The sequence below is a fragment of the Malania oleifera genome, chromosome 1, assembly GCF_029873635.1.
Source record: "Malania oleifera isolate guangnan ecotype guangnan chromosome 1, ASM2987363v1, whole genome shotgun sequence".
Taxonomy (NCBI): domain Eukaryota; kingdom Viridiplantae; phylum Streptophyta; class Magnoliopsida; order Santalales; family Ximeniaceae; genus Malania; species Malania oleifera.
In genome coordinates, this window is record NC_080417.1 from 155,948,064 (window position 1) to 155,975,446 (window position 27,383).

Sequence of the window (27,383 nt, forward strand, 5' to 3'; positions counted from 1 at the left end):
TCCCTAGGTATTCTATCATATACTTTCTTTAGGTCAATGAAAACAATATGCAAGTCCCTCTTCTTTTCCCCAAATTTTCCATTTAACTTCTTAAAAGATAAATAGCTTTTGTTGTTCATCTCCCAAGCATAAAACCAAATTGATTTTCTAAAATCTTCGTTTATAGTCTCTTATTATATGTTCAATTACCCTTTCCCATAATTTCATCGTATGACTCATAATCTTAATTCCACGATAGTTATTACAGTTTTGAATGTTTTGTTTTTGTATAAAGGTACTAACATATCCTCCATTCTTCTGGCATTTTCCAGGTTTTTATAATAGTGTTGAATAGATTAGTTAACCAAATATTTCCTTTATCCCCTAAATATTTCCAAACTTCAATTGGTATTTTATCTGGTCCTATAGATTTCCCACTTTTCATTTTTTTAATGTCATCTTAACTTCATGGACCCAAATTTTGCAAATAAATCTCCTATCATTAGTCTTCTCCTCATTTATCACTTTCAAGTTCAATCTTTCATTTTGGTTTTCATTAAACAACTTATCAAAGTATCTTCACCACCTCTCTTTATGTAATTAAGACATCATCATTCTCGTCCTTTATGCATTTTACATTACATAAATCTTTGCATTTTTTTTTCTTCTAGCTCTAGCAAATTATAAATGTCTTTTTCTCCTTCTTTCGTAGCTAGTTTAGTATATAAAGTGTCATAAGCTCTACGTTTAGCTTACTAATAGTCTTTTTTGCATTTTTTCTGGCTTCTTTTATATTTTTTAAGATTTTCTATATTTCTACAATTTCATCATATTTATACCAATTTCCTTTTGTCTTAACGGTATTTTGGACTTCTTGATCCCACCACCAACTTCCTTTACTACCCGAATATTTTCCTTTAGACTCGCCCAAGACCTCTTTTGTATCCTTACGACAAAATTAGCCATTTTATTTCGAACAGTATTTGCATCTACCTTACCCCCTACTGCCCAATCACATTCTTTGATCATTTTATCTTTGAATTTTACTATATTATCTCCTTTCAGCTTCCACCATCTAGTCCTCTTGTGTTGATTTATGTTAATCCTTCTCTTCCATTTTTTAATATGCATATCTAATACTAAGACTCTATGTTGTGTAGCCAAACTTTCATTTGGGATAGCTTTACAATCCTTACAAGATAGACGATTTGTAGTAACCCGAATCCAAAAAATAAAATATTAATAAATAAAAGAAAAGGGAAATAAATAAAGGAGAGGAAAAATAAGAAAACGGTGAAAGACAGGACAAAACCGTCGACGGTTTGGGGAACCCCAAACAAAATCATCGACGGTTTCCTCCAGAAAGGCTTTCGGGATTCTCTAGCTCAGGTTTTCTGTTGACGGTTTCAGGGTGGCCAAAAAAACCGTCGTCGGTTTTCTGCGGGGTCAACCTACTTATAAATAGATCTTAGGTCTTTTTTTTTAGGAAATTCATTCTCTCTCTCTCAACTCCGAATCTCTCTCACCTCTCTCTCTACTCTAAGTCTCCTGATAGCTCCCGGGTGCTCCACGATCCATTCCTCCTCTCTTCTCGACGCATAGGTCGTCAATCCTCGGCAAATTTGAGCAGCTAGGGTTTCGGTTTTTCCGTTCGTTTCAGGTCTTTTTCAGAAAAACAGGTAAGGGAAGTAAGTTATACCAGTTTTTATTAATTTTAAACCGGTTAGTTTCGAGTATAAAAACTGTATATTTATAGTATGATTTTCTGAACGGTTTAGGCATTCGAAAAATGATGATTTTGAATTTGGGAAAAATTGTGTGGCATGAGAATAACCTTTTATAATTAAATGGTTGTGAATATTGTTCAGTTGAAAATCCTGTCTGCTTATGGAAACTGTTTGTTTGTGAGTACTACTTGTTTGTGGATACTGCTTGATTGAGAATACTGCCTGGTTGTGGATTCTTTCTGGTTGTACATATTGTCTGGTGGTGAATAATGTTGTAAATGCATTGGATGTGTAATGTGGTTCATGTAAATTGCGATATAGCATTGGCAGTGGTATGAGGAGGTCGTTATATCGTACCTGATATAAATTATCATATAACGTTGGCAATGGCATGAGGAGGTCGTTATATGGTCATTTATAAAGAGGGTAAAACGTTGGCAATGGAATGAGGAGTTCGTTTTACCGATTTACTATGAACAGGGTTGTGTGTGTGTGGAATGGTAACCTATGTGGTTGTGAATCCTGCGTGGATATAGACCTTGTGTGGGTGTGAATGAAGTGTGTAGTATCCTGTATGGATGTGTTGTGGCATTGTATATAGAAATTCTAGGATATGTTAGACTTGATTGTGTGTGAGCTTATGTACTTGGATTTAATTGCATAAATAAATAGGGCGAAGTAAAACTCTCCGCACGAGGGTCTACTGAGTAAGGTGAATGCCCTAATAAGTATTAGTTGTGGCCGCACTTGAATTTAATCGGCCAAGGTTACAAACGGTATCAGAGCAAAGGGAAGGTACATGTATGGGTGTGTAATCTTCCCTATCCTCAGGAACTTTCACCGGTAAATATTCATGTATGTGTGCTTGGATATGCATGTGTATTCTCTGTTGTGGTGGTTTAAGAAACGGCTATATTTTATATATATTGAAACTTATTTGCCACACACTATTATAGTTTATTCTTCCTTATTGAGAGGTGTCTCACCCCGGCGTATTATTATCTTTTTCAGGTCCTTCAAGTGATCGAGCTTAGAAAGCTCTTGGGGCAAGGTTTAGAATTTTGGTAATATTAAGCGGTTAAAAGAACAGTTTATGTTTTAGAATTTCTAGTTATGTAATATATGTGATTGGATACTCCTTTTTGGGTTGTATATAGTACTCTGGTATTTTATTTGGAGTATGTTTAATTATTTTCCGTTGCGTGAATGGTATCAGAGATGCGCGTGAAATGTCTCATCACACCCCGGGCCCCACCTGGCAGGTTCGGGGCATGACACAATTCCCTTTCCTAGTTACAAAGAAATCCATTTGGCTTTTATTATACCCACTTTTAAAAGTTATTAAGTGTTCTTCTCTTTTTATAAAGCAAGTATTCAATATAACCAAATCGCAAGACATGGAAAAATCTAAGATTGTATGAACAGCCTCACTTTCATCTCCATATCCATGGCCTCCATGTATCCTCTCAATCCTATATTATCCTTTCCAGTTTGACCATTCAAATCAACTCCTATGAATGTCTTTTCAAACGTTGGTATCTCTTGTAAAATATTGTCCATATCTTCCCAAAATTATCTTTTAAGATTTTCATTATCTCCAGGCCTAAAGCTATCCTAGCTTTAATGATCTTATCCCTTACTCTTTTAACATCTACTACATAATCTTTTAGGTCTCTGTCCACAATAATTTGCACCTTATTTTTATGTTTCTCTTTATCAGTGTACCAAAGTTTAAATCCTGATTTTTTTTAATTTCTCTATATTTATCTCCTACCCATTTCATCTCTTGAAGGCAGATTAAGTTAATTTTCCTTTTAAACATTATTTCCACTATTTCCATACTTTTGCCCGTAAGAGTCCCTATATTCCAAGTTGTTATCCTTATCTAAATTTTTTGGGCCAACTTATTAACCCTCTCCCTTCTATATTGGCCTAGTCTATTGCCTTGACCTAAGTGAAACTGGTAAGAATTCATGATAATAAGATCTGACAAAATTTTATGCTGGCTATAAGCTACTTAACACAACCCTACTCCTTTATATGGGCTTGGGACTGACTGTGTGTACAAAGGGTTTATGTTACACGGGCGAAGCACATGTTTGAGCATATATATATATATTTTACAAACTTATTACACGGACAATTTTCTAAATCACACCCAACAACTAGCAGAAACCACACACATAATACAATGCATTAAAAAAAAAAAAAAATCCAAAGCATACAATTTGATTTTGAGATATCCACAAGGGGGCAATGGAAGTCTAGTGTATGTGAAAGTATCGGTAAATGATGATTCAAACGTTCTAATTACGTTGGACCCCCAAAGTTCTTCTTATAACGTATATATAGCTGAAAATTTCGTAAAACACATTCCCTGATATAGGAGTATGGGAGAAAGTTCAATAGTGCACAAAGAAGCATTCCTTCAACCTTGATCATATTTCAATTTTGATACTGCTGAAACCAATAGATTGGGCGATCACGTATCAAAAGTGATTGTACGTTGTTTTAGCCAGATTTTCTGTCAATGGAGTTTGGAGTTGAGAGATAAATTTGCAGACATACAATGCGGGTGTGAATTTTGATGACGAACCCTGGATGTCCATGGAGTATAGAGCCCAACAAAATCCGGGTGCATCTATGTCGGTACCAAACTTTAAATTGATTCAGTACGTACACTTAAGGAGTCAATGGACCCGACCTTGAAGGTGACCTTGAAGGAGGAGGAGGAGGAGGAGCAGGAAGAAGAAGAAGAAGAAGAAGAAGAAGAAGAAAACTCAGGTAGAGAGGCAGCTATGCGATTATGTCACAGTTTGTTCACCAACTTTTGAACCTATTTTTGTAAAAAACTCCCAGTTCATTCCCCTCCAAATACTCCCAAAAACACTGTTAAGAACCCTCATCCAGATCTTCTTTGAGCTGCAATCAAAAGGCACCGTTCTTTTCAGCCAAACAACTAGGAAGGAACAATGCTTGAGTTTCCAGGAAGAGTAGTAAGACGGCATCTGGAGTAGCCACCTAATTTAAGGTTGCGCCTTCCACTATCAAAACAGGATAAAGATAAATAGAACTACATTAAAAAACTGTTAAGAGCTATGTTGAGTTTATTACAAAGTATATTAGGTTAAAAGGGCATTATAGTCTTTATGAATTTATGTACAGATTTTATTATAAACACAATGAGAGGCTGCCACTGTAAATACATTTGGAGGCTGCCACAATGATTGTTGACTCGTTCTCCCTTTTCATTCTTATTGTTTATTATTTCAAATGAATGTCAACAAAATCTTCTGAAGTGAAATTATTCTTTCAACTTGTTAAATTTAGGGTTGCAAACAACTCTTGGCTTAGTATGACCTCGTTTAGGCTCATTGATTACATAAAGGAGCAATTTCTGAGCCCAAGCCCAATTTTGAGGCTCGTTAGTGAACGAGCTAAACGGAACATGAATGGTCTCGGCTCGTGAACGGCTCGATTATAGGCTTGGTTTGTGCTTGTTCAATAAGCTTGGATTAGGCCTATTTATAGGTTTGTTTAATAAGATTGAATTAGGCTTAGGCTTGATAGAGTAGTGTTTAAGAGTACAAACTGTTTGGACATGGCTTATTTAGCTCAAACTCCATAACCTGGATTTAGTGATAGGGCCAATTCCCAAAAGGCCAATAAACTAGCTTGGTGGAGGCAAATAAACTCTTAAAGTAGTATTACTAAGCCCCTTTTTACTCTTTTTTTTCCTAACAAAACCATGAGAGCCTCTTGCCTCTCAAAGCGAGAGGTTTCAAAAGAACCAAACCTTTCGTTGTTGGATTGATTAACAATAATCAAATTAAGATGAGTTTTACGTGAATAATTATGTGAGACACAAAGAAAGTAATGCAGATAATGCACAAGAATGAAATTGTGTGAATCACGCAAAAGCATCACAACTATCTAATACAATCACCGAGATAGTTTATTAAGTAATTGAACTAGACAAAATGCACTCTTAGAGTGTAAATAGGTGAGGCTTAAAATGCCCCATCCCTGGTTCTCCATTATTGGAGGAGTCAAATGCATGCAACCATGCAAAAGCAACTGGCTTTGAACTTGGTGATACGAAGACAATAAAAAAAACACAAAGAAAATATAAACACCTATTTGATTTTCTAATAACAATAACAACAATGTTAAAATGCTTCATTAATGAATTGAAATTAACATGTGCACATTTTTTGACAGTAAATTAACATGTGCACATTAACATCAACACACCTGTGCTCTAATTAGGAAGAGAATGGTATCGTTTGCAAACTAAAGGTGTGAAATGATGCAGCCCTTGTTACCTACTTTAATCCCTCTATCTACACCTCTCTCAATCACTCTGCTCAAACCGTCTACCACAATGGTAAAAAGAAAAGGAGAGAGGGGACTACCTTGTCTTAAACCCCTAGACGCAAACCAAGTTTTAGCCTCGCCATTAACTAAAACAGAAAATGCCATAGAAGATCAACACCCTCTAATCCATTTCCTCCACCTCAAACCAAAACCTTCTATGGCCATAACCTTCGTTAAATCTTGATATACATTGTTGGCCCACAACCTAATAGCTTAAGCTTTTAGGTAAAGTGGTCATCTAACAAGGTTTCGGGGCATGGTCCTATCTAAACCCTAATTCCCTCGGCCGTTGCCAGAAAACACAATTCCTGTGGCTGTTCTTCCCAGATCCACCTCCATTCTTTACTAAATCACAAAACCAACCATACAGGCATAATCAGACACCCCCCCCCCCCCCCCCGATGATCCACCCCACAAAATCCCATCGCCAGAGGGCACTCCACACGCCCCCATGCGCTAGCCAAATGCTGATAGGGCCAACCCCACGCACCAACGTGTGAGTGAAGTTCTGGTCACTTTTTTTTTTTTTACTTCTGCCATGCTCTGATTCCTTCTTTAGACTATATTATCAAGCTGTTAGGCTAGTTTTTAGCTTAAAAATTCAACCGTTTTCGACCATGCACTCGTGGTATCCTATTAATTTCTATTTAGAGTTTGCTTCCTTGTGAGTGTTTTGGCGCCATGGCAACGTTCATATATTTAGTTGTAAGGTTGTGGCAGTCTATATCCTTCGGTGAGTTGTTCACCTTCTCCGTGGTTGTGTTGGTGCTTCACATGGTTTGTGATTGTTCCGATTATTGATTGTTCTTCTTGTTTTTGGTGTGGTTGCTGATTCGCGAGTGTTGTGGCAGTGCTATATCTATCAGTGAGTTGTTCACCTTGTCTGTCCTTGTATCGGCGCTTCACATAGTTTGTGATTGTCCTTATTAGTTTTGATTGTTCTTCTTGTTTTGGGTGTGATTGCTGATTTGTGAGTGTTGGGATGGAATCTATGAATCCTAGCCGCCTCTGGTCTATCCTCCTCCACTTCCTCCCTTAGTAGCATTAATTTATCATGCAGATCTGTCTGCAGGATCTCTTCTTACATCTTCCCCCGATATCAAACACACACCACCTCCGGCACAACCTTAGGGATCAAGCAATCTCCATCCTTAAGAATCGAGCAAACTCCATTCTTAAGAATCCTCCATTGTTAGGAATCAAGCAAGCATCAACCTTAGGAATAGAACAAATTCCATCAACATCAGTTTTTCCTAATACTATCTGACTCAAGAATTTATTTTCATTATTCTTTTTACTATCAACTCCATCAATACTAGACAGACAAGAGCTCACAAAAACATCGAACTCTTCCCCAAACTGAGACCACCCGGAGCCTTTAAATCTTTCAGGGACAAAGAATATCTTTTGCCTCTCCATCCATGCCCAAATTCCAGGAACTTCCCTGCCCCATCACACAAATCACCATCCAATAATCAACAAGACCCACCCAATAGCTATGCAAACCCTTGCTTAAACTTCCAGCAAGAGATGAGAACCCTGTGAAAACCATTTTGCTGCAACTGACAAAAATCAAACCCACTGATTGCACTATCGACTCTTCTCAAGAATGAACAAAGCTCCCTCATTTCCTACTTTGGATTTCCCTTCAATCTTTACTGAACGAATCCCCATTATCAATAATTAACAGCAGCATGGTCTTGAATCTTGATCAAGAGAGCGAGAATGAAAGTCATTTGCAAAAGAGAGAGAACCATCCCCTTCACCCAGTAGTGTTTTATATTAAATATGTATATGATGTATTGGAGTTCATGGCTGAGTTGTTTACACTAGATGATATTGGTGGTTCTTCCTATTGCTACAAAACTGAAGGGAGGTTTCTCTCTGTATTCTTCTATAAGTTTGGTAATTTGGTCTTCGCTCCATGGTTGTGAGAATGAAGTGAAAGATGATAGAAGTAGTAGTAGTAATATGGGTGGACTGAGGCACTGTGGCATAGGAAGATGTAGGCATGGAGAAGTGAGATTGCCACTGAAGATGAATCATGAGGAAGTAGGACATGAGTCGAAGCTCTCATGGCCAAAAATGGTTTTGTTGCAGTCAAGGAAGATGGGATATGATGGAGCGACAAGGGGCCAGATATGAAAAGAGAGCATGAATAAGAGAGAAGGATTTAAGACTTGGATTTTGTTTGAAATGGACTTTGGACTGTACTTGAATTTAATTTTTGTATTCAGATTAGGTCAAGTGAATTCTGGCTTTCAACTAAATTGAATTTTAACTAAATTAAATGTAGCTTGAATTTTATCTTAATTTAAATGCCATTTGAGTGAATATGCCAATCCATGTGCGTAAGCTTATGCACCAAGGAAAATAAAAAGGGAATCTAAAATAAATGAGATTTTTTTTCATTTTTTGTTTTTTAATTTTTTTTCCTTTCTTTAGGGAAAAATAAATTGAAGAGAAATTTTTGTATGTACATGTCTTTTAAAAACATTAAAGAAATAAATTAAAGAAAAACAAAAGGCATTTTTTATAGTTCAGGATTTTGAGCATTTTATAAAATTAAATCAACAGCACCATGTGGCAAAACAAGAACTAGAAAATGGAAATAATATGAAATAAAGAATAATATTCGGTCAGCTTCGGCTTAACAAAGTTATGTGTGATGTGTAATACGCAAGCAAGGAAAACGCAATTTAAATTTTTGCCAACCAATAAGTGAAATTGAATTTAAATTTCATTTTTAGAGGTTCCAGAGATGACCCTGGAAAAATTTAGGCATTTACACATGATATACATGCTCTAATCCAAGGAAAAGGATTAAAAAAGTGTGTTAAAAAGTATTCAAGGTTCAAGGACATTATAATCTTTATGCCTTTCCATACAGATTTTACTATAAATACAGCGGGAGGCTCCCACAATGGTAGCTCTTTCTCTACCATGAAAATCAACGAAAACAAAACAGACAGAATTAAATAGTAACACATCGTCTATAAATATAAATGAAAGCAAAGAATCATTAGATCTCAGTAAGGAGTACAATGGGAGGATTAATCTAAATATTGACCAAAACTTAGAGAAGCTGATAGCACTCAACATAAATTTATCTGAACTCCAATCCTTGTAGCTATATTGATTCTACTCACGGTGTTTCCCCTTCCCATATGTGTGTGTGGGTATGTGTGTGTGTTGCCATAGTACGGAAAAAAAAAAAGGGCTCAACTCATGATGAGCAGCTGAGTCTTATATCTTGCATTATACATGATAGGGATAGGGATAAAGAAAAAGAACAAAGTAGCTTACTTGGAACAACAGATGCTTGATGGAAACCAATATTCACAACAATTCCTGAAGTTTGTTTTGCTGCAAACAAAACTAAAGTTGCCTACATTTCATACAAGATGGACAATGCATTAGTTGATTTAAAGATAATGCAATAACAACAATGGAGACAGTTTTCCATTGCCCAAAAGAATACATAACTTTTATGGAGTTGGGACATGGGACTTTTGTCCATCCAAATTGTTAGCCTTAGAGGCAATGTGAGCTTAATTGCATTGTTTTGATGATAACAACCCATTAGTGGTTCTAGGTTAGCTTATCTTTGCATAATAAGCTATGGTAAGTCAAACTCAAATGCAAAGATTAAGCAAATTAGTAATAGGTTAGACATCATCAAAAAGGGGGAGAATGTTATCCTTGTTGGCTACAATATCATATTTAATGTGTTTTGATGATATTAACCTATTTGTGTGTTTCTAGTGTTTTCCTATCTTTGCAGTTATGGTTAGTAGAGGCACAAGTGGCAAATGTTTGAAGTACCGAGTGAGACGCAAAGATCGGACCGAGTAGGCATAAAGAAGGAAAGATCAAATGGATACATACTCGGAAGGACCCAAGCATAACCAGATGTTCTATAATTGTTGAATTATTTGTAATAAGGGTTGTGTGAGTGGTAGGTTCAGTTTGTAACTCTTGCGTTTTGTTTCTGCATGATTTCTAAGCAAAAGTTAAGCAAAGCACATGCATACTAGGACACATGAGTTTATAGGATTACACTAAAGACATAAACACAAACTCACCTTTCATGGTTTTCAAAATTAAACTTAAAGAGTTTGTTAAATGAATCCTAAACTCAATATGGTTTTCAAAGAGACAAGTTTTTAACATCTTGGTTTTACAAACATTTTCATACTTGGTCCCAAATGTGTCAAAACGAGTGGTATGTCCAAAAGCTTCAAAGAAGTCAAGCATTTTTCATAAAAGGACATAATGGCATATAAGATATCAAACAAGCTTTCAAAAGGGTTTTTATTAACAAGATATCTTATAATCAAGGGGAAACTCACTTGGACAAGTTTTGAACTTCATTAGACTTAATATCTTTCTTATATTTTGTCCAAGAAATGTTTTAAGTGTTAAAAGGCCTTTTAGAACAAGGAAAAACAATGTGTGAGTTTCAGCCCCAAAACACTCGTCAACAAATACAGGGGATTCGTCGACCAGTGTGTGAAGGCAACTCGTCGACTTACACAGAGTACTTGTCGATGAAAAGATCCCGAGAGCACCTGAAATTGCAGAGGTAACTCGTCGACGAATACAGGGGATTCGTTGACTGGTGTGTGAAGGTGACTCGTCGACGTATACAGGGGAATCATCGACCAAGAGATACCAAGACCCACCTAAGACTTGCAGAGGAGTATCGTCAATGAGGACAGGCATTCGTCGACGAAGGTACAGAGGTGTCTCGTCGACATTACAGGGGACTCATCGACGAGCGGTCTCGAACCCAGCATCCTAACGGGCAGAAAACGGCTAGTTTTGTTGGGCATTGCTCCCAACGGCTAGTTAACGGCTATTAGGGGCTTTGGGGGCTATAAATACAAGTTCCTAAACTTGTTTAGAGGGGTTTTTTAATATTGTTGATCATATTTGTGAGAAATACCTTTAAATTCAAAAACCTAGCACATTGCACCTTGCATATAGTTCATATTCACAAAGTGCTCAAACTCTCTTATCCTCTAAATCTTGTTTGAATCATTTCTTGAGAGAGTAGTGTGAGGTTTGAGTTGTAAATCATATTTGCTCATTGCAAGGAGCATTCTTTGTAATCTTCCATCTTCTTGTGAAAGGTTCTTTGTGAACCAAGTTGTAAGGTTCTTTGTGAGCAGAATCGGTAAAGGCTCTTCGTGAGCGGTAGGAATTTGTTCTCGAGTTTGTAAGGCTTGTTCCACCGGGGAAGGAGCGATTATAGTGGATTGTGGACCTTGGCTTGGTGCTAAGTCGTGGACGTAGGCTGGGTGCCGAACCACGTTAATAACTCGGTGTTAAGCTTCTCTCTCCCTACTCTTTATTGTTTATCTCGTGCATGATTTAAATTCCATATATTGTGATATAATTGCTTGAATCTTGCCAAGTATTTTGTTTTGTAGAGGGAATTTTTTAAAATGCCAAAAGAGCCGCTCACCCCCCCTGACTCTATTGTATATCCGCTGCGGGGCATATCGTATATACTCCTGAGCTACGACGTCTAACAAGTGGTATCAGAGCCGGACGCTTGCTTTAACAGAGTACAATCCAAAGCGTAAAGATCATGGAGTATACGTTTGAAGCACCCATTACTCAAGGACAATCCGTAGATCGTCCACCACAGTTCAACAGGGGCAACTACCCGGCATGGAAAAATCGTATGACAATCTTCATTCAATCTTACGATTTCAAAATGTGGAGAGTGATCACCAAGGGAAACTACGAATTCAAAAATGAAGAAGGTGAACCGAAACAAATGGAGGAATTGACGGATGCCAAATCAAGGTTAGCACAACTCAATTTCAAAACAAAAAATTTCCTTTATTGAGCTGTTTGCGATGAGGAGTACAACCGCATTTGCGGATGCAACACCGCAAAGGAAATTTGGGACTAACTCCAAGTAACGTATGAACGTACGTCACAAGTCAAATAGTCTAAAATTTATATGTTAGTTAAAAATATGAAATGTTCAAAATGGAAGAGGGTGAATTAATTGCTTCCATGTTTACACAATTCACACACATAACAAATGGCTTGAAAGCACTCGGTAGAACATTTTCTATGGAGGATAATGTTCAAGAAGTTCTCTGATCTTTACCCGAATCTTGTCATGCAAAATCCACCACGATTAAGGAGGCAAAGGATCTAACCAAAGTCACACTTGATGAGCTTATTGGGTCACTTATGACTTATGAACTTAAGAAAAATACAACTTTGGATCCTAAAAAACCTAGGAAGGATAAATGCCTTGCTTTTAAATCATCTAGCCCAAATTCCAAAGAAATTCTAGAAGATGATGAAAATAATAAGAATGTCATGGAATCACTCATAAGTGACATAAGAAAATTCCTTGTAGGTAAACAAAACTTTAGAAATGAAGAAATAAGCAAATTTGAGAAAGAAGCACATCAATGCTTCATGGCCAACGAACAAGAAGAAGAAGGAACAAGCTCGGAAGATGATGATGATACTCCTCCTTATGATGAACTAACAGATAGTTGGGCTAAATTGTATGATGAATTAGTCTTAGCAAAAAGAAAGAACAAAAATGTTGAGAAAGAGCTTGCTATGGTTAAACTTAAGGAATCCTCATTAAAAGAAGAAAACGAAATATTAGAAGTCAAAATCAAAGGCTTGGAAGATAAATTGTCAAAATGGAAAGGAAAAGAATCTTGCCTTTGTTCCATCTTAAAAGAGGAGAATACTTCTCTTAAAAACGAAAATGAGGAGCTTTCAGAAAAGGCTCAAAAACACCATGGATCTTTTCAAATTGAGGTAAAAGATTTGAAAAATCAAATTGAAAATGTCTTGAAAGAAAATGCTATCTTGAAAAATAAAAATGAAGATCATGGCAAAGTCATAAGAGGTAAAGAAAATTCAAATAAATTCCTAGGAGCTAAAAGAAACAACTTTTCCAAAAAGAATTTGAAAACCTCTTATAAGTCACATGGGTATGCCTCCACAAGCAAAAATAATGGAAATAAGACTCTCACATGAAAACAAAATTTGTCTATATTGTGAAAGGAAGGGTCACATAAGATATTTTTGCCCTTATAGAGGAAATAGAGGCAAACAAAAGAAGTTGGAATGGGTAGTAAAGAAAAACTCATTGGCACCCAAGGAAGAATGGGTACCCAAAGGGAACACGTGATTCTTGAAGTGCTTCCTTAGGACCTAAGATTAGGAATTAAGTTTAGGACCTTAGGTAGATTCAAACCACACCTAGGTGAATAAGTGTTGAAAAAGTAAATTGTCTTTATGCTAAAATAAAAACACTTATTTTTGGTTTGTGCTCAAAACATGAAAATTCCAGTTTTTGCTTTTTAATTTGTATTAAATTATTTTTCTGGAAATCTCTTGAGAATCATGTCAATATTAATGAGTTCATTTGATTAAAACCAATTCAATGCTTTAATTGTTTCTATCTTGAAAATTGGTTAACCTCCTTTTGAAATATTGGCTATTGCTTTATGGGATGAAATAGCATGTGCTCCAAGCTTGGTAATTGAAAAAAATCTTGTTTTCTCTTGTGAATTTCTAAGGTTTCGATTCTTTGATTCAAAAGCATGCTATGATGTGTTTTGATGATTTATGCTCTTGCTTGGATATATAGTAGAATTCATAAAAGCGTAGCATCCCATACATGGACTTGAGCTTTAGTAAAAGCTAATCATAACAACTTTTGGAAATTTTGCATTGAATGATTGATCTACATCATAGGGTATAATTCTTAGAGATCATCATTTATGTTTTTTTTGCAAGAAAACCATTCTTGGTTTTTCAAGTGTTATGGTTTAGCAAATTTTTGACATATGTGTTTAGCACACACTCACCTCACCACCATGGAATCTTAGATTAAGGGGGAGAAATCATTTTTAGGTAAAATGAATTGTGTCTCTCTTTTTTATGATGATCAAAGGGGAAGATGATTGTTTGGTGTCCTCTTTGTTAAAAGAATGATGTGTGGTGTTACGTGAGGGTGAGGGGGAGAAGTGAAATGCATTTGGGGTAGAATGTCCTCTTTGTTAAAAGAATGATGTGTGGTGTTATGTGAGGGTCAAGGGGAGAAGTGAAATGCATTTGGGGTAGAATGCATATGGCTGCATGAAAGTTCAACTTGCTTATTACTTGTCCTATCTTACATGAACTTTCTATCTTATGAATTGCATGTTAAAGCTCCATGAATATGAAATGCTTTTATTGTGCCTTATATGCATATAGTAAAGGGGAGCAAATGTTAATCATTTAACAATATGCATATTTTGAGGGAGAGTTTTAATATATACCCTTTAGGAGAACACCAATGATTTGCCATCATCAAAAAGGGGGAGAATGTTAGCCTTAGAGACAATGTGAGCTTAATTGCATTGTTTTAATGATGACAACCCATTAGTGGTTCTAGGTTAGCATATCTTTGCATAATAAGCTATGGTAAATCAAACTCAAATGCAAAGATTATGTAAATTAGTAATAGGTTAGACATCATCAAAACGGGAGAGAATGTTAGCCTTGTTGGCTATAATATCATATTTAATGTGTTTTGATGATATTAACCTATTTGTGTGTTCCTAGTGTTTTCCTATCTTTGCAATTATGGTTAGTAGAGGTACAAGTGGCAAATGCTTGAAGTACTGAGTGAGAGGCAAAGATCGGAACGAGTAGGCATAAAAAAGGAAAGATCAAATGGATACATACTCGAAAGGATCCAAGCACAACCGGATGTTTTATAATTATTGAATTATTAGTAATAAGGGTTGTGTGAGTGGTAGGTTCAGTTTGTAGAGAGAATTTTTTAATACACGAAACAAGCCATTCACCCGCCCCCTCTAACTCTATTGTATATCCGCTGCAGGGCATATCGTATATACTCTCGGGCTACGATGTCTAACACAAATCCTTAGAATTTTTTTTTCAACAAATTCTCAAAAAAATTGAAATGTGATCTACAAAAAATTCCATTTTTCTCTGTAGTGTATTTCTCAATTGGATCCGATGGGAACGTCCCCCACCATATTCATACAACAACGACAACAACAACAAAAACAACAAGCCCTAAATCCCACTAGGTTGGGTCAGCTATATGAATCCTTTTCTACCAAATCACATGATTCAGAGCATTTTCTACTCATGCATTATGCAAACATATGTGTGAACCATGGGGGTAAAACTGAAAACAATCCACAGAGGCTGGCTCACTTGTTCAATGGAAAACCAACCAATGACACTCTTTTTGTGTTTTTTCCTTTTCTAAATCCTTAGGGATGCAAAATAAAAGGGAAACATCAGCTCTTGTTGTTAGTAGGAAAAACCAACTTCCTTTAGTTTTGGCATCATATGATCTAAAATGAATTTTCAAGAGAATCAGAATTTTAATGAACTCCATCCATTTATAATAGCGAACAACAAGAATCTTGTCGTTATTTGGAAAAATCAAATTTATTTCTCATTGGCATCATATGAAAATAGGTTTTCAAGAAAAGCAATTGGAATCAAATTCTTAATGAACTCAATTCTCATAGACTAGAGAACCACAAAAACGGCAGGGGGGAGGAACTTCCTCTCTCTGACAGCATATAATTTAGATTGTTTTCATGAAATTAATTCAAATCAGAATTCAATGGCGTAGTGCTCTTAGACTAAAAACATGCAGATCTTCAAGTCTCACAAGGTGAGGTCAACTATATGAAATGTTTCTCTCCATTTTGCTTATCTATGGTAACATCAACCAAAACTGGAGTGCTGTCAATCCTTTTTCATTACTCTAGTCTTTCTAGGTTTATCCCTCCCCCTCCTACAACCTCTTAACATCAACTAAATTACTCTCTCACTAGTTGACTAATTGATCTATGCTGCATTATCCAAACCATATTCATCACACTTCCTTTATCTTCTACAACAACTACTTGCACTCTACTATAAATGTTCATTTCTTACTTTGTCTTTATAGCAATACCATCAACTTGACATTCATATTTCAGCTACACTTACTTTCGTATATTTCCTTTCTTAATTAGCAAGCACTCTGATCCATAAAGCATAGCTTGCTTGTCATACAATTGTCCTATTAAATCCTTTGTTTCAGAAGTATCTGGCAACTGCACTCCTGAAGCATTTCCATGTTTTAACCAACTAACTTTAACTCTACACATGATATGATTAATATCCTCTTCAACTTCTCCCCATACTCACAAGATCTATCCATAACAGAATCTATTATTTGTATAAACAATAGATTATGTAGAAATTGAATAAAATTATTATGAGCTTTCATGCTTTATGAATAACAGAAGCAGGAGCTTAATATGATGACTAGGTAATAACTAGTAACTACACTACCAAACAGCGTCTTTTTTCAGTTAAATCACCAGAAGCAAGGCTGTAATATATGCCTACATGTGGCAGTGCATGTCCCTCCCAACCCTTAGCTTACTGTTTGCTTCTTTGATACATGCAAGTTGTAGCAGAGTGTCGACAATTCGTCAGCCAATCTCCAAAGTCAACCAATCATAGACTACAACATTGTTGAAACTTCAATCTAGGATGGGAACCAGATTATTGGATGGATCACTTTGACCCAATTTGGAAACTATTTTGGAAGAATAGGATCAAGGGATTGAACTCAAATATGTTAGTTTATTAGTAGTTATCATGCGTACACAGTTTAATTTGTAGTCGTGTTATGAGTATTTGGGTTTTGTCTATAATAGAGGTGCCTAGTAGTAAGTTAGTTGTAGCTCCTATAAAAGATAAGATAAGGGAGGGACATCTCAAATGGTTTGGGCATCTACAACATAGGCCAAATAGTGTGTCGCTGAGGAGGAGTGAGCTAGTTACTATGAGGGGCAGTGGAAGAGGAAGTGGTAGACCTAAAATAACTTGGAATGAGATAGTAAGGATTTAATAACCCTGAATTGTCGAAGGAAATTGCCCATGATCGTGTAAATTGGTGAAAAAAGATTCATGTAACTGACCCCACTTGGTGGGACTTAAGGATTGGTTTGTTGTCGCTGTTGTCTGTAATAGATGTATCTTTTAAATATTTATTTCTAATTCATTGTGTTTTTAGGGGTTTATTTGCATTTTTTTACTTTAAGATTTCTTATAAATAAGGTGTGAAAGCCACATAAGACTCATTTTCCGTGAATTTGAACTGAAAAATGAACATGTGTTTCCCCCCTTCAATGTCTACTTCTCCCTTCTCCCTTCCTTCTTCGTCACCTCTCCTCTCCTTTATTTCTCCCCCAATGTCTCTCTTGGCAGTAATTCCTCATTACTACTCTGCATCAAACTTGAAACGAAATTCTCAATCAATGACATGACTAGCAACCTACCAACAATATATCCTTGTAAGCATCTCTTTCTCAACCCTCAATGAGCACTCCTATCTTGAACTCACCATCAATGACACTAACAAGGCTGACCCCACCAATATCAATTTAGTCAAGGGCCGTGGTGGCACTTTGCTACAAGAGAGAATGGTGGAGGCATCGATGGCAACGCCTGTTGCTAACAACAAAAAATTGGTAGAGTCTTGGTGTTGTCCACTTTTGTCGGTAATAATTCAAATTACATAGTGGATTCATGTTTCAAAATTCCAATTAGGCATGTCAACGCTAAGAAGGAGATTTAAACATCGGAAGGGGTGGTAGAACATGGATCATTCCTAGACATGCTTGCAACAGTGATTATTGCTGAAAAAGAGGGTGGCAATGTGGAAACACTGGAGGAAGGTAAGAGTGCACCAATTGTGGAGAGTGGATTAGGCACTTGAATGGGGACCCTAACCCCTAGGATTCCTTTTTACAAACATTTTTAAATTTTTAGCTAAAGTGACACGCTGGTCGGTACCTAGGTACGGTGTCAAATATACGAGGGTTCCTACATCATTCTGGACATGGACAAGTAAAGAAGCTAGTTTAAGAGACCAGGATTAGATTAGCAACTTGGTATATAGGGACACTTATGGGTAAAATCATGGGGATAGTGGACACAATGATTAGAAGAAAAATTAATCTAATATGACTTCAAGAAACCAAGTGGGAAAGGGAGAAAGCAAGAGAAATTGAAAAATAAGGATTCCAACTTTAGTACATGAGAAAAGAAAAACATAAGAATGAGTAAGAATTATTGTAGACAAAGACTTGAAAAATAGTGTTGTAGATGTCAAAAAGAGTAAGGAATAAAATTTTAAAAACCAAGATGGTCATAGGCCAACAGATAATAAATGTCATTAGTGCTTATGCCCCTCAAGTAGCCTTAGCAAAAAACCTTAAGAAACAATTTTAGGAAGATATAGATAGTATTATACAAGGGATATTAAGGACTAAGAAAATATTCATACAAGCAGATTTGAATGGACATATTCTAAGAGATAATGAAAGTTATGAGAGGACACAAAGGATATGGATATGGAGATAAAAATGAGTTTGGGGATATGATTTTAGACTTCGTCATATCATATGGTTTTACTAAAATGAATACTTGCTCTAAAAAGAGAGAATAACACTCAATAACCTTCAAAAGTAGACAAAATAAAAACCAAATAGATTTTTTTCTTAACTAGCAGGGTAAATTATTTATCATGTAAGGAATGTAAAGTTATCCCAAGTAAAAGCTTAACCACAAAACATAGTTTTAGTATGTATTAAAAAATGGACGAGAAGGGATGATATAATTCAGTGCAAGAAAACTAGGTGGTGGATCCCAAAGGGAGAAAATATAGCAAAATTTAAAGATAAAATTATCAAAGATGGTGATGGACAATTGAGGATGGTGTAGACACAAACACTCTTTGGCAGCTTTACTAAAAAAAAAATAGCAAAAGTCATTTTAGGTGAATCAAGAACCAGATAATCTCAAAGCAAAGAAAGTTGCTGGTGGGATTGAGATGCTCAAAAAGCTGTAAAGACAAAAAGAATTTGGTATAAAACGGAAAATATGTAGAAACATGGAAAACTTTGAAAAAGTATAAAGAGGTGAGAAAAGATATAAAAAAAGGTCATTAATGAAGCTAAACATAGATCATTTAATAATTTATATGCTAGATTAGATACAAAAAAAGGAGAAAGAGACATATTTAAACTTGCTAAAGCTAGAGAAAGGAAGAGTAAAGACTTACGTAATGTAAAATGTATAAAAGGTGAGGATGATATTGTCTTGGTTAAGGAAGAAGACATAAACGAAAGATGACGAAGTTACTATAGTAAGCTATTTAATGAAAACCAAATAGAAGTCTTAAACATAGAATTGACAAATGAGGAAAAGAATAATAATATGAGATTTATTCGCAAAATTAGAGCTAATGAAGTTAAGTTTGCATTAAAAAAAATGAAAAATGGAAAAGATAAAGTACACGATAAAATTCAAATTGAAGTTTGGGAATGCCTATGTGATAATGGAATTAAATGGTTAACTAATTTATTTAACACAATTATAAAACTATGAAGTGCTTGACGAATGAAGGAAAAAACACTTTAATACCTATATACAAAAATAAAAAAGATATTCAAAATTGTAATAACTATTATGGAATTAAACTGTGGGAAAGGGTAGTTGAACAAAGATTAAGGCTAGAAATGAAGATCTTCGAAAATCAATTTGGTTTTATGCCCGGGGGGATCTACCATAAAGTTATATATCTTTTAAGAAGGTTAATGGAAATTTTAGGGAAAAGAAGAGGGACTTGCATATGGTATTTATTGAATTAGAGAAAGCGTATGATAGGGTCCCTAGGGAAGTTCTGTGGTGGGTTTTAGAAAAAAGGAGTGTATGTAGCAAGTATACTGATTTCATTAAGGATATGTACGATGGAGATTAGGAAATTTCTAATCACAATAAGTGTACATCAAGTATCTTCTTTGATCCCTTATCTTTTTATCTAGTGATGAATGAACTTAATACAAGTATCCAAAACGAGGTTTCATGGTGTATGTTGTTTGCAAATGATATCATCACGATTGATAAAACTAAGGGTGGATTAGCATATAAGTTAGAATTATGGAAAGAAGTTTCAGAATCTAGATGTTTTAGGATAAATAAATAAAAATATAAAATATATGAAATCCATGGTCCTAAATTTCCACAAAACTGTCGAAATTTCCATCGAAATTTCTGATTTTAGTCACCCATGAAATCGAAATGGTAGTCGATTTCTGTCTTGCATTATTTCCATCAAAATCTCAACAAACTATCTAAAATTTATCAAAATCTCAAAATTTTAGCGAAACTTGTTGAAATTTGAACTATGTAATGAAATTTTCTCAGACTTCAAATGAAGGATTTAAGAGTGAAATGAAATTTCTCTTTTAATTCATTTTTATCGAAACAAATGATTATTACAATTGCTTTTGAAATTATATGAAAAAATAAACTTATAACAACATTTTATTTAACCACTCATTTCTAAATTATCATTATTTGTATAATAAATCATATTTAAATGATTTATCAATTTCATTTGTATTAACTGATTCACTAAACATGTTTAATGTACATTATCTTACAAATATGTTTGACGCACATATTATATTACAGCTTCTCCACCTTATACACAGCATAGATGTATTTACTTGTAATATATTAGTCCTAAAACTTACATTACTATGTCTATTAATCATTTCTAAAGCTTCATAAAAGAATTTCATGTTCTACTACTTGTTTCCGTTATTTTTTCAAATCGAAATCAAAATTTAAGACCTTAATGAAATCTAGAAGATAAGATAAAGGAGAGATGGCCCAAATGGTTTAGGCACCTGCAATATAGGCCATAGTATGTCAGTGGGGAAGTGTGAGTTAGTGACTGAGAGGGGCAGTAGAAGAGGTAAAGGTAGACCAAAAATAACTTGGAATGAGATAGTAAGGATTTAATAGCCCTAAATTTGTTAAAGGAAATTGCTCATTATCGCATAAATTGGCGAAAAGAACTCATGTAGTCAACCCCCACCTAGTGGACTTAAAGCTTGGTTTGTTGCTGTTGTTGAGATTTTTAGCTAAGCAAAACTAGGAGAATGTTCGAAGACAAGGGAAAAAATATCTATCTATCTATCTATCTATATATGCAAATGAGAATTTCAATTAAGGGACCCAAGTTTTTTGGGAGCAAAATTTCATTGATACGTCAAGTTCAACCCAAATATTTATACATGACTAGTATGAACACCATGTGCACTGAGACGACAGTAAGGTTGCTCCTTTATGACTGGTTGGTCGTGGGTTCAAATCCAAAGAAACAACCTCTCCGCATAAAAGTAGGGTAAGGCTGCTTACACGACCCCCCCCCCCCCCCTCTTGCAAAGCAGGGAGCCTTGTGGCCTGGGAATGATTTTTTTTTTTTTTTTTTTTTTACTAGCATGAAAAGCACAGAATCACTCAAATTTATGCTCACAATACATCTTCCAGACCACCAGTCTCATTTATTTACTCTACCTGATCTATGGCACAAATAGTAGGAACTTTCAAATCAAACAAGGCTGAATAGATGACTTCCTTTAGCTGTCTTCTGGCAGCTTTAGCGGATTCGGTATCTGGAATGAACAAAAGCAACCCAATAAAATAATTATATAGTGAAAGAAAGCATATATGAAAACATATTCAAAAATTATATATCATATGAAACATACACAACCAACTCCAATCTTGAATTGCTATATGAACCAAGAGGGAACAGCTCTAGCATTTTACCAGGACTTCAAAAAAATCATACCAACGGAGAATGGTGAGAAGATGGTTGAAAATCTCCGCATGAACCAAGAGAGAAAAGCTTGTTATTGAAGTCAAAAGCTGATATCGTAAGGCTCCTGTGAAAGGGAGATAGATTATGGGGAAAAGTTGTAGGTTGAAAGATGGTGTTATCTACCGGAGATGGAATCTGGCTGTGAAGAGAGTTTCTCGTGGATTTGGATTGTACAACTATAATTGCAGTTTTAGAAAGAAATTTTGGAGGTCAGAATAGAACGGGTGTCTTTTTCTGGCATGATATGTTGCATGGATTTTCAGCTCTTAAAGAGCAATACTAGACTTTTTGGTTCAGCACAGAATAAGGACACCTTTGGCTCCTGATTTGCTAATCTGTCTGGTGGTTTGACAGCTTGGAATCCTACATTATCTAGAAGACTTAAAAGGGAAGAACTTGAGACGCCATCACCTTTGTAAAGCTGTACACAATTAAGGTGGGCTCTGGGAGGTCCCATACTTTGTTTTGGTTGGATAACAGCAATTGTCATTTCAGTCAAATCATTTTGTCAAGTGTTGCGGATCAATGACAGGGTTGTTTTACCGCAAAGACCCAAATAGGTGCCTTCAAAGTTTTTTTTTTTGGATAGCAGCAATAGTCCTGCAGTGGATAATTTGAAACCAAGAAGCTAGAGTCTTGCAAATTCTTGTTTATATAATTCATTGAGGAAGAGACAGACACCTGATAATTTACTTCCTGTGCATTTCCCAAAAAAGTTCGGGGTTATTTTTAACATACTAAGTGTATTTTGGGTCTCCCAGCAAATGTGAGTTATTCCTTGAGTAATGGAAGTCAAAGGATAACAGAAGATGTTCTCTGATTCTATCAGCAGAGTCATACAGTGATATGCTTTTTATATAGAAACGAAAGAAATTTCATTAAGAGATTAGGAATATATAAAATAATAAGACATCCTCCTAAAAATAATCTGGAAGCCATTCAATGACATGTTGACCCAATAGAATTAATATAATTCCTATAAGAAATCAAAATTTTTAGTAAAAGGATGACATATCATCTCGCCAATAGGAAATTGATTATTATATATTTATATTTCATTTGATTCATGTCAACCATAAAATAATATAAAAAATTTAATTCTAAACAAACTCTTATTAAATTGTACCAAACCCTTTGCTTCTTTTTTTTTTTCTTTTGGCTTTTGGTTTCTACCTAGCGACACCTACATAAAACATACACTTGGAACTCAACTTGCCTCACCTACTATTTCACTTTCTCATGTATTAAAATTTTCTTTAGCTCTAAATTAGACAAAGGTAACTGCTCAATGCAGATGAAATTAAAAATCTGTATCATATACATTAGGTGTAAAATTTATGAATGGAGAAAATAAATTTGTCTTTTGAAAAAAAATAACTCTAATTATGTGCACCTAGCACTAATGGCTACTGTCTACACACCTCTTTCAAAGTGCCCTAAATATATGCCCCAGTAATACAACAAACTACTGTCTCAATAGTCACTCATCTCATAACAATTTAAAAACCCTAATTTTTTTTTTTCTTGTTTGCATCTAATATGGTTATGCAATATAACTCTAGAAGAAAAAAAAAAAATGAACATGTCTGTGGTAAGATAAGGACAGCACCAATAAAAGATAAGGGAATGAGATGGTTTAAGAACTTGCAACGCAGACCAAATAATGATTTAATAAGAATGGGTTATTTAGTTATCGTTAGAGGCACTTAGTAGACAAATAGACCTAGAATAACTTGGACTAAGATAGTAAGGATTTAATAGCATTCCTACTTTCTGAAATATTTCCCAAGGTATTTCCTTTTCACTAGAAAGGAAACGATTGGATTATTGGAATATTAGTTTTTGTAATGTTAGTAGGAAATATGTTTGCAACCCCAAAAAAGAAATTGGTTTGGGCTTGAAAATGGTTTCTGAATGCAATGCAACTTCTTTTTTCAGATTACTCTAGAATATTTTCTCTTCCAAGACTTTCCTTTGGGTTAGAATTCATGCTTACAAGCTATGAGGACGAAGGTATACTTTTAACTTGGGTAACAAGGATTCATGCTCACAACCTCTTCCCTTGCCTCTAAAATCATTGATAATGGAAAATGTGCCTTTTCTAGTCTTCCACAAATGGCACCCTTCCAGTCCATTTCTGGAAAGGGATGGCCTCTACTTTCCTATGGAGTTTGAGAATAAAATAAGGTTATATCAGATAGAAAAAAAGAAATTACAATGAAGGAGGACAAGAAGTCCACCTTATAAAATAAAATAAAATGAGATGAAAAATAAAAAATTAAAATTAAAAATTAAACAAGGAACCCCCTCTTCAATCCTTTTCCTTCATAATTCACCAAACTCTTCAAGTTAACCGACTCTCTTTGGCCCTTCTTAGCTCTGTTTTTACACCCATCAAAATGCACTTCATTTCCCTTAGGATCACAAAACTTTAAATTCAATTTATACATGAGATCTTGAACTTTAAAATCCTTCCTTGAAATCTCCTCCACTAGTGTTGGTAAAATACCGTCTCGGCACTGCAGCTCATTAACCAAATCATCATTTTCAGACCCCCTCCAATCCTTCCAAAATTGATGGATGTACATATGATAAGTCCCCTAAAATGTCACGGGAATTAGAAACATATCCATATTATTGCCTAATTTCATCCAACAGTAAACCCCCACCATAATCAAACTCATTAAGACCATCGCTTTCATTATCAGATAAATCCCCCCATTTCATTACCTCCTCTACTAACCCCATCACAAGAATTGCCCATCTTTTTATTAGCATTTATGTCTTCCACAATAACTATCCTTCTAAATTCCACTTGCCTTATTATCCTGATGCTACTTCAGCTGATAGGAATCACTTAAAATCTCTTATGGCAAGTCCATGTCTCCTACTTGAGATCTTTCCAAAGAGGAATATGAAACCATGGACAACTTTTTCTTTTATCGCAAAGTATCATCTTGAATCATTGGCTCCTTCTCTTATTTTATAATTTTAATGGATTATTCCTCTTGATTCAAGGAACCAAGCATATACTTCCATTTGCATGCTTTCTTGGACAGCATCTATCTACCGCAATTGGAGAGCTAACTCCAAAATCTTTCACAATACACCTATTATCATTAATTCCATTTTCCAGAATATCACATCTAAGGTTAAAGCAACGTGTTCTAGCAAAGTTGCATTAGATGGTTACTTTATTTTGTTAAATTTTCCCCATTTTCTTGTTGTAGCCTTTCGTGTGATTCAATAAAATCTTCCTACCTTCTTCAAAAAAAAGTCTCATTTGACTTCTTAATCATGCAAAAAATACAAATGCAGATATGCCTATGATAAATTGTTAATTATCCTTATACTTTTTACATTGCACATCACAAGCCAAGCTTGTTTAGGGCATTCTGCTTGCCTATCACCGCTTGTCTCTTGTGTTTGGGATGGGTTTCCATCATGTAAATACTAATGTAGGGTTATTTTTCAAAGACAGTTTTTCCCTAGGCTCAAAAGGAGAGTATGAATCCTTGGGCACATTTATGTTTCCTAGTACCAGAGTGAGAATTGCATTGAAAGCTCTTTCGGGGAGGGTGTGTGTTCATCAACTTATAAAACTCACTAGTCATTGTAAACGTGTTTAGCCTACTAGCCTCCCTCACTAGACACACACTGTTACAGATGTGTTGCTTAATGAATTACGTTGCTATGATGTTCACCTTTTGTGTGCCATTGTTTTTAGGAATTGCTTAATGTTTCCGCTTATATTTCTTTTAATGACAATGAAAGTGTTCTGTTGGTAGATTGTGGTAAATGTTATGCTGCAAGAATGCTTTAGCTAGCGCTAAACGACCCTTCACAAAAGTGTGAAATATTTGGGCCCCATGACACCTGGTATCAGAGCTCGATTAATTGCTACGTGAATTCAATTGCCCTCGTTTTGGGATTGGGAAAGATTTGGTAAGTGACCATGCTGACCAATGTTGAAAGAATTGGTGTGCTAGAAGCATAGGCTAAGACGACAGCCAACAATGTCGCCGTAGAGATGGCCCGAATAACTGAGCATGTTGATGAATTGGAGGGATCACAAAGATGTCAACAAATTTTCATGGTGGAATTGTCAAAGGACCTTCAACATGCTGTGGAAACCTTGCAGGCTTAGATAGTTGATCTAACTGTGAAGGTGAATGTGATGGTTCTTGCTATGAGAAACTCTTAACACTCCGAAGTTTAGCACAACCAAGGTACCAAAACCCATGATGTATAGGGGTGCCCATGATGCCAAGCAGTTGGAGAAATTCTTGTTTGATATGGAGCAATACTTTTGCTTTGAGGACAAACTCAGAACAGGTGAAAATGAATAGTGAATACTACAATGATGTACTTGGTTGGTGACACTAAATTGTAGTGGCATACCAAGTACGATGAAATTGAGAATGGACATTGTGTTATCAATTGTTAGGCAGACTTGAAGAGAGAACCCAAGGCCCAATTCTTTCCTAGGAACGTTGAGTACAATGCTAGAAGAAAGCTAAGAGACCTCAAGCACACTAGGTCAATCAAGGAATATGTGAAATAGTTTTTTGCTTTGATGTTGAATATCCGTCAAAGAACGACAAGTTGTTCTATTTTCTTAAGGGGTTGAAACCGTAGGCAAGAACCGAACTTCATAGAAAAAGAGTTGAAGACTTGTCTACTGCACAAGCTACCGTAGAATGCTTGACTAACTATGCTAGAGATAATTTCGCTTTGTCCAAAGAGAGTGGCGTCAATGGAAACAACAGAAAGTCTTTCAAGAAGGGTAAACCCAAAAGTGGGGGAGCAGATAGTAAGGTGTCAACTTCAAAGAAAGCTTCATTGTCTCGAGCATCCAACACACCCAATGGTAAGGGTAAGATTTCATGCTTCTTATGTTAAGGCCGACATAAAGTTGGGGAATGCCCTCACAATTCATCACTTAATGCTTTACAAGCTTCCATCGCAGAGGGGGCACTCAAGGATGATGAGGAAAAAGAGGATACCTCGAGAATGGGTGCAATGTAGCTAGTGAACACATTGGAAAGGTAGGCAAAAGCATCGAAAGTTACACAGGCGAAAGGGTTGATGTTTGTGGACTTGAGAATCAATGGGACAAGCAACTGTGCTATGGTTGATACCACAGCTACCCATAACTTTGTTTCACAAGCAAAAGCAAGGAGACCTAACTTATCCTTGGAGAAGGATTCAAAACGCATGAAAGCAGTGAACTCTATCGCCTAGCCTACTCTAGGAGAAGCCAAGCAAGTCACTGTGAAGCTTGGGTAGTGGGCAGGACATGCAAATTTCACAATGGTGCCGTTAGAAGACTTCCAAGTCATTTTTGGAATGGAATTCTTAAGGGAGACCAAGGCAGTGTCGATGCTTTTTGTTGGTTCTCTGCGTCTGATGGGAGACCACCCTTGCGTGGTGCAAGTCGTTGCAAAGGAAGATGATGATGAGAAGTTCCTTTCCGCCATGAAACTCAAGAAAGGATTGAGGAGGGGTAAATAGACGTATCTAGCCACGATGGCGGT

General features: G+C 35.8%; 1 protein-coding gene across 3 annotated transcripts in view; it reads right to left on the reverse strand.

The window, feature by feature from the left end:
* LOC131168361 (actin-related protein 8) overlaps nt 1-27,383 on the reverse strand; it is a 69,847-nt gene that overhangs the window by 25,363 nt on the left and 17,101 nt on the right. For 2 of the 3 annotated variants that reach the window (XM_058127730.1, XM_058127744.1), the window contains exons 6-7: nt 21,540-21,637; nt 9,390-9,471 (exon numbers count right to left, since the gene is read on the reverse strand). The exons of the other annotated variant lie outside the window; for it this stretch is intronic. In XM_058127730.1, coding sequence (XP_057983713.1) covers nt 9,390-9,471; nt 21,540-21,637 — 180 coding nt within the window. The remainder of the gene's footprint in view (nt 1-9,389; nt 9,472-21,539; nt 21,638-27,383) is intronic. 3 annotated transcript variants of the gene reach the window in all.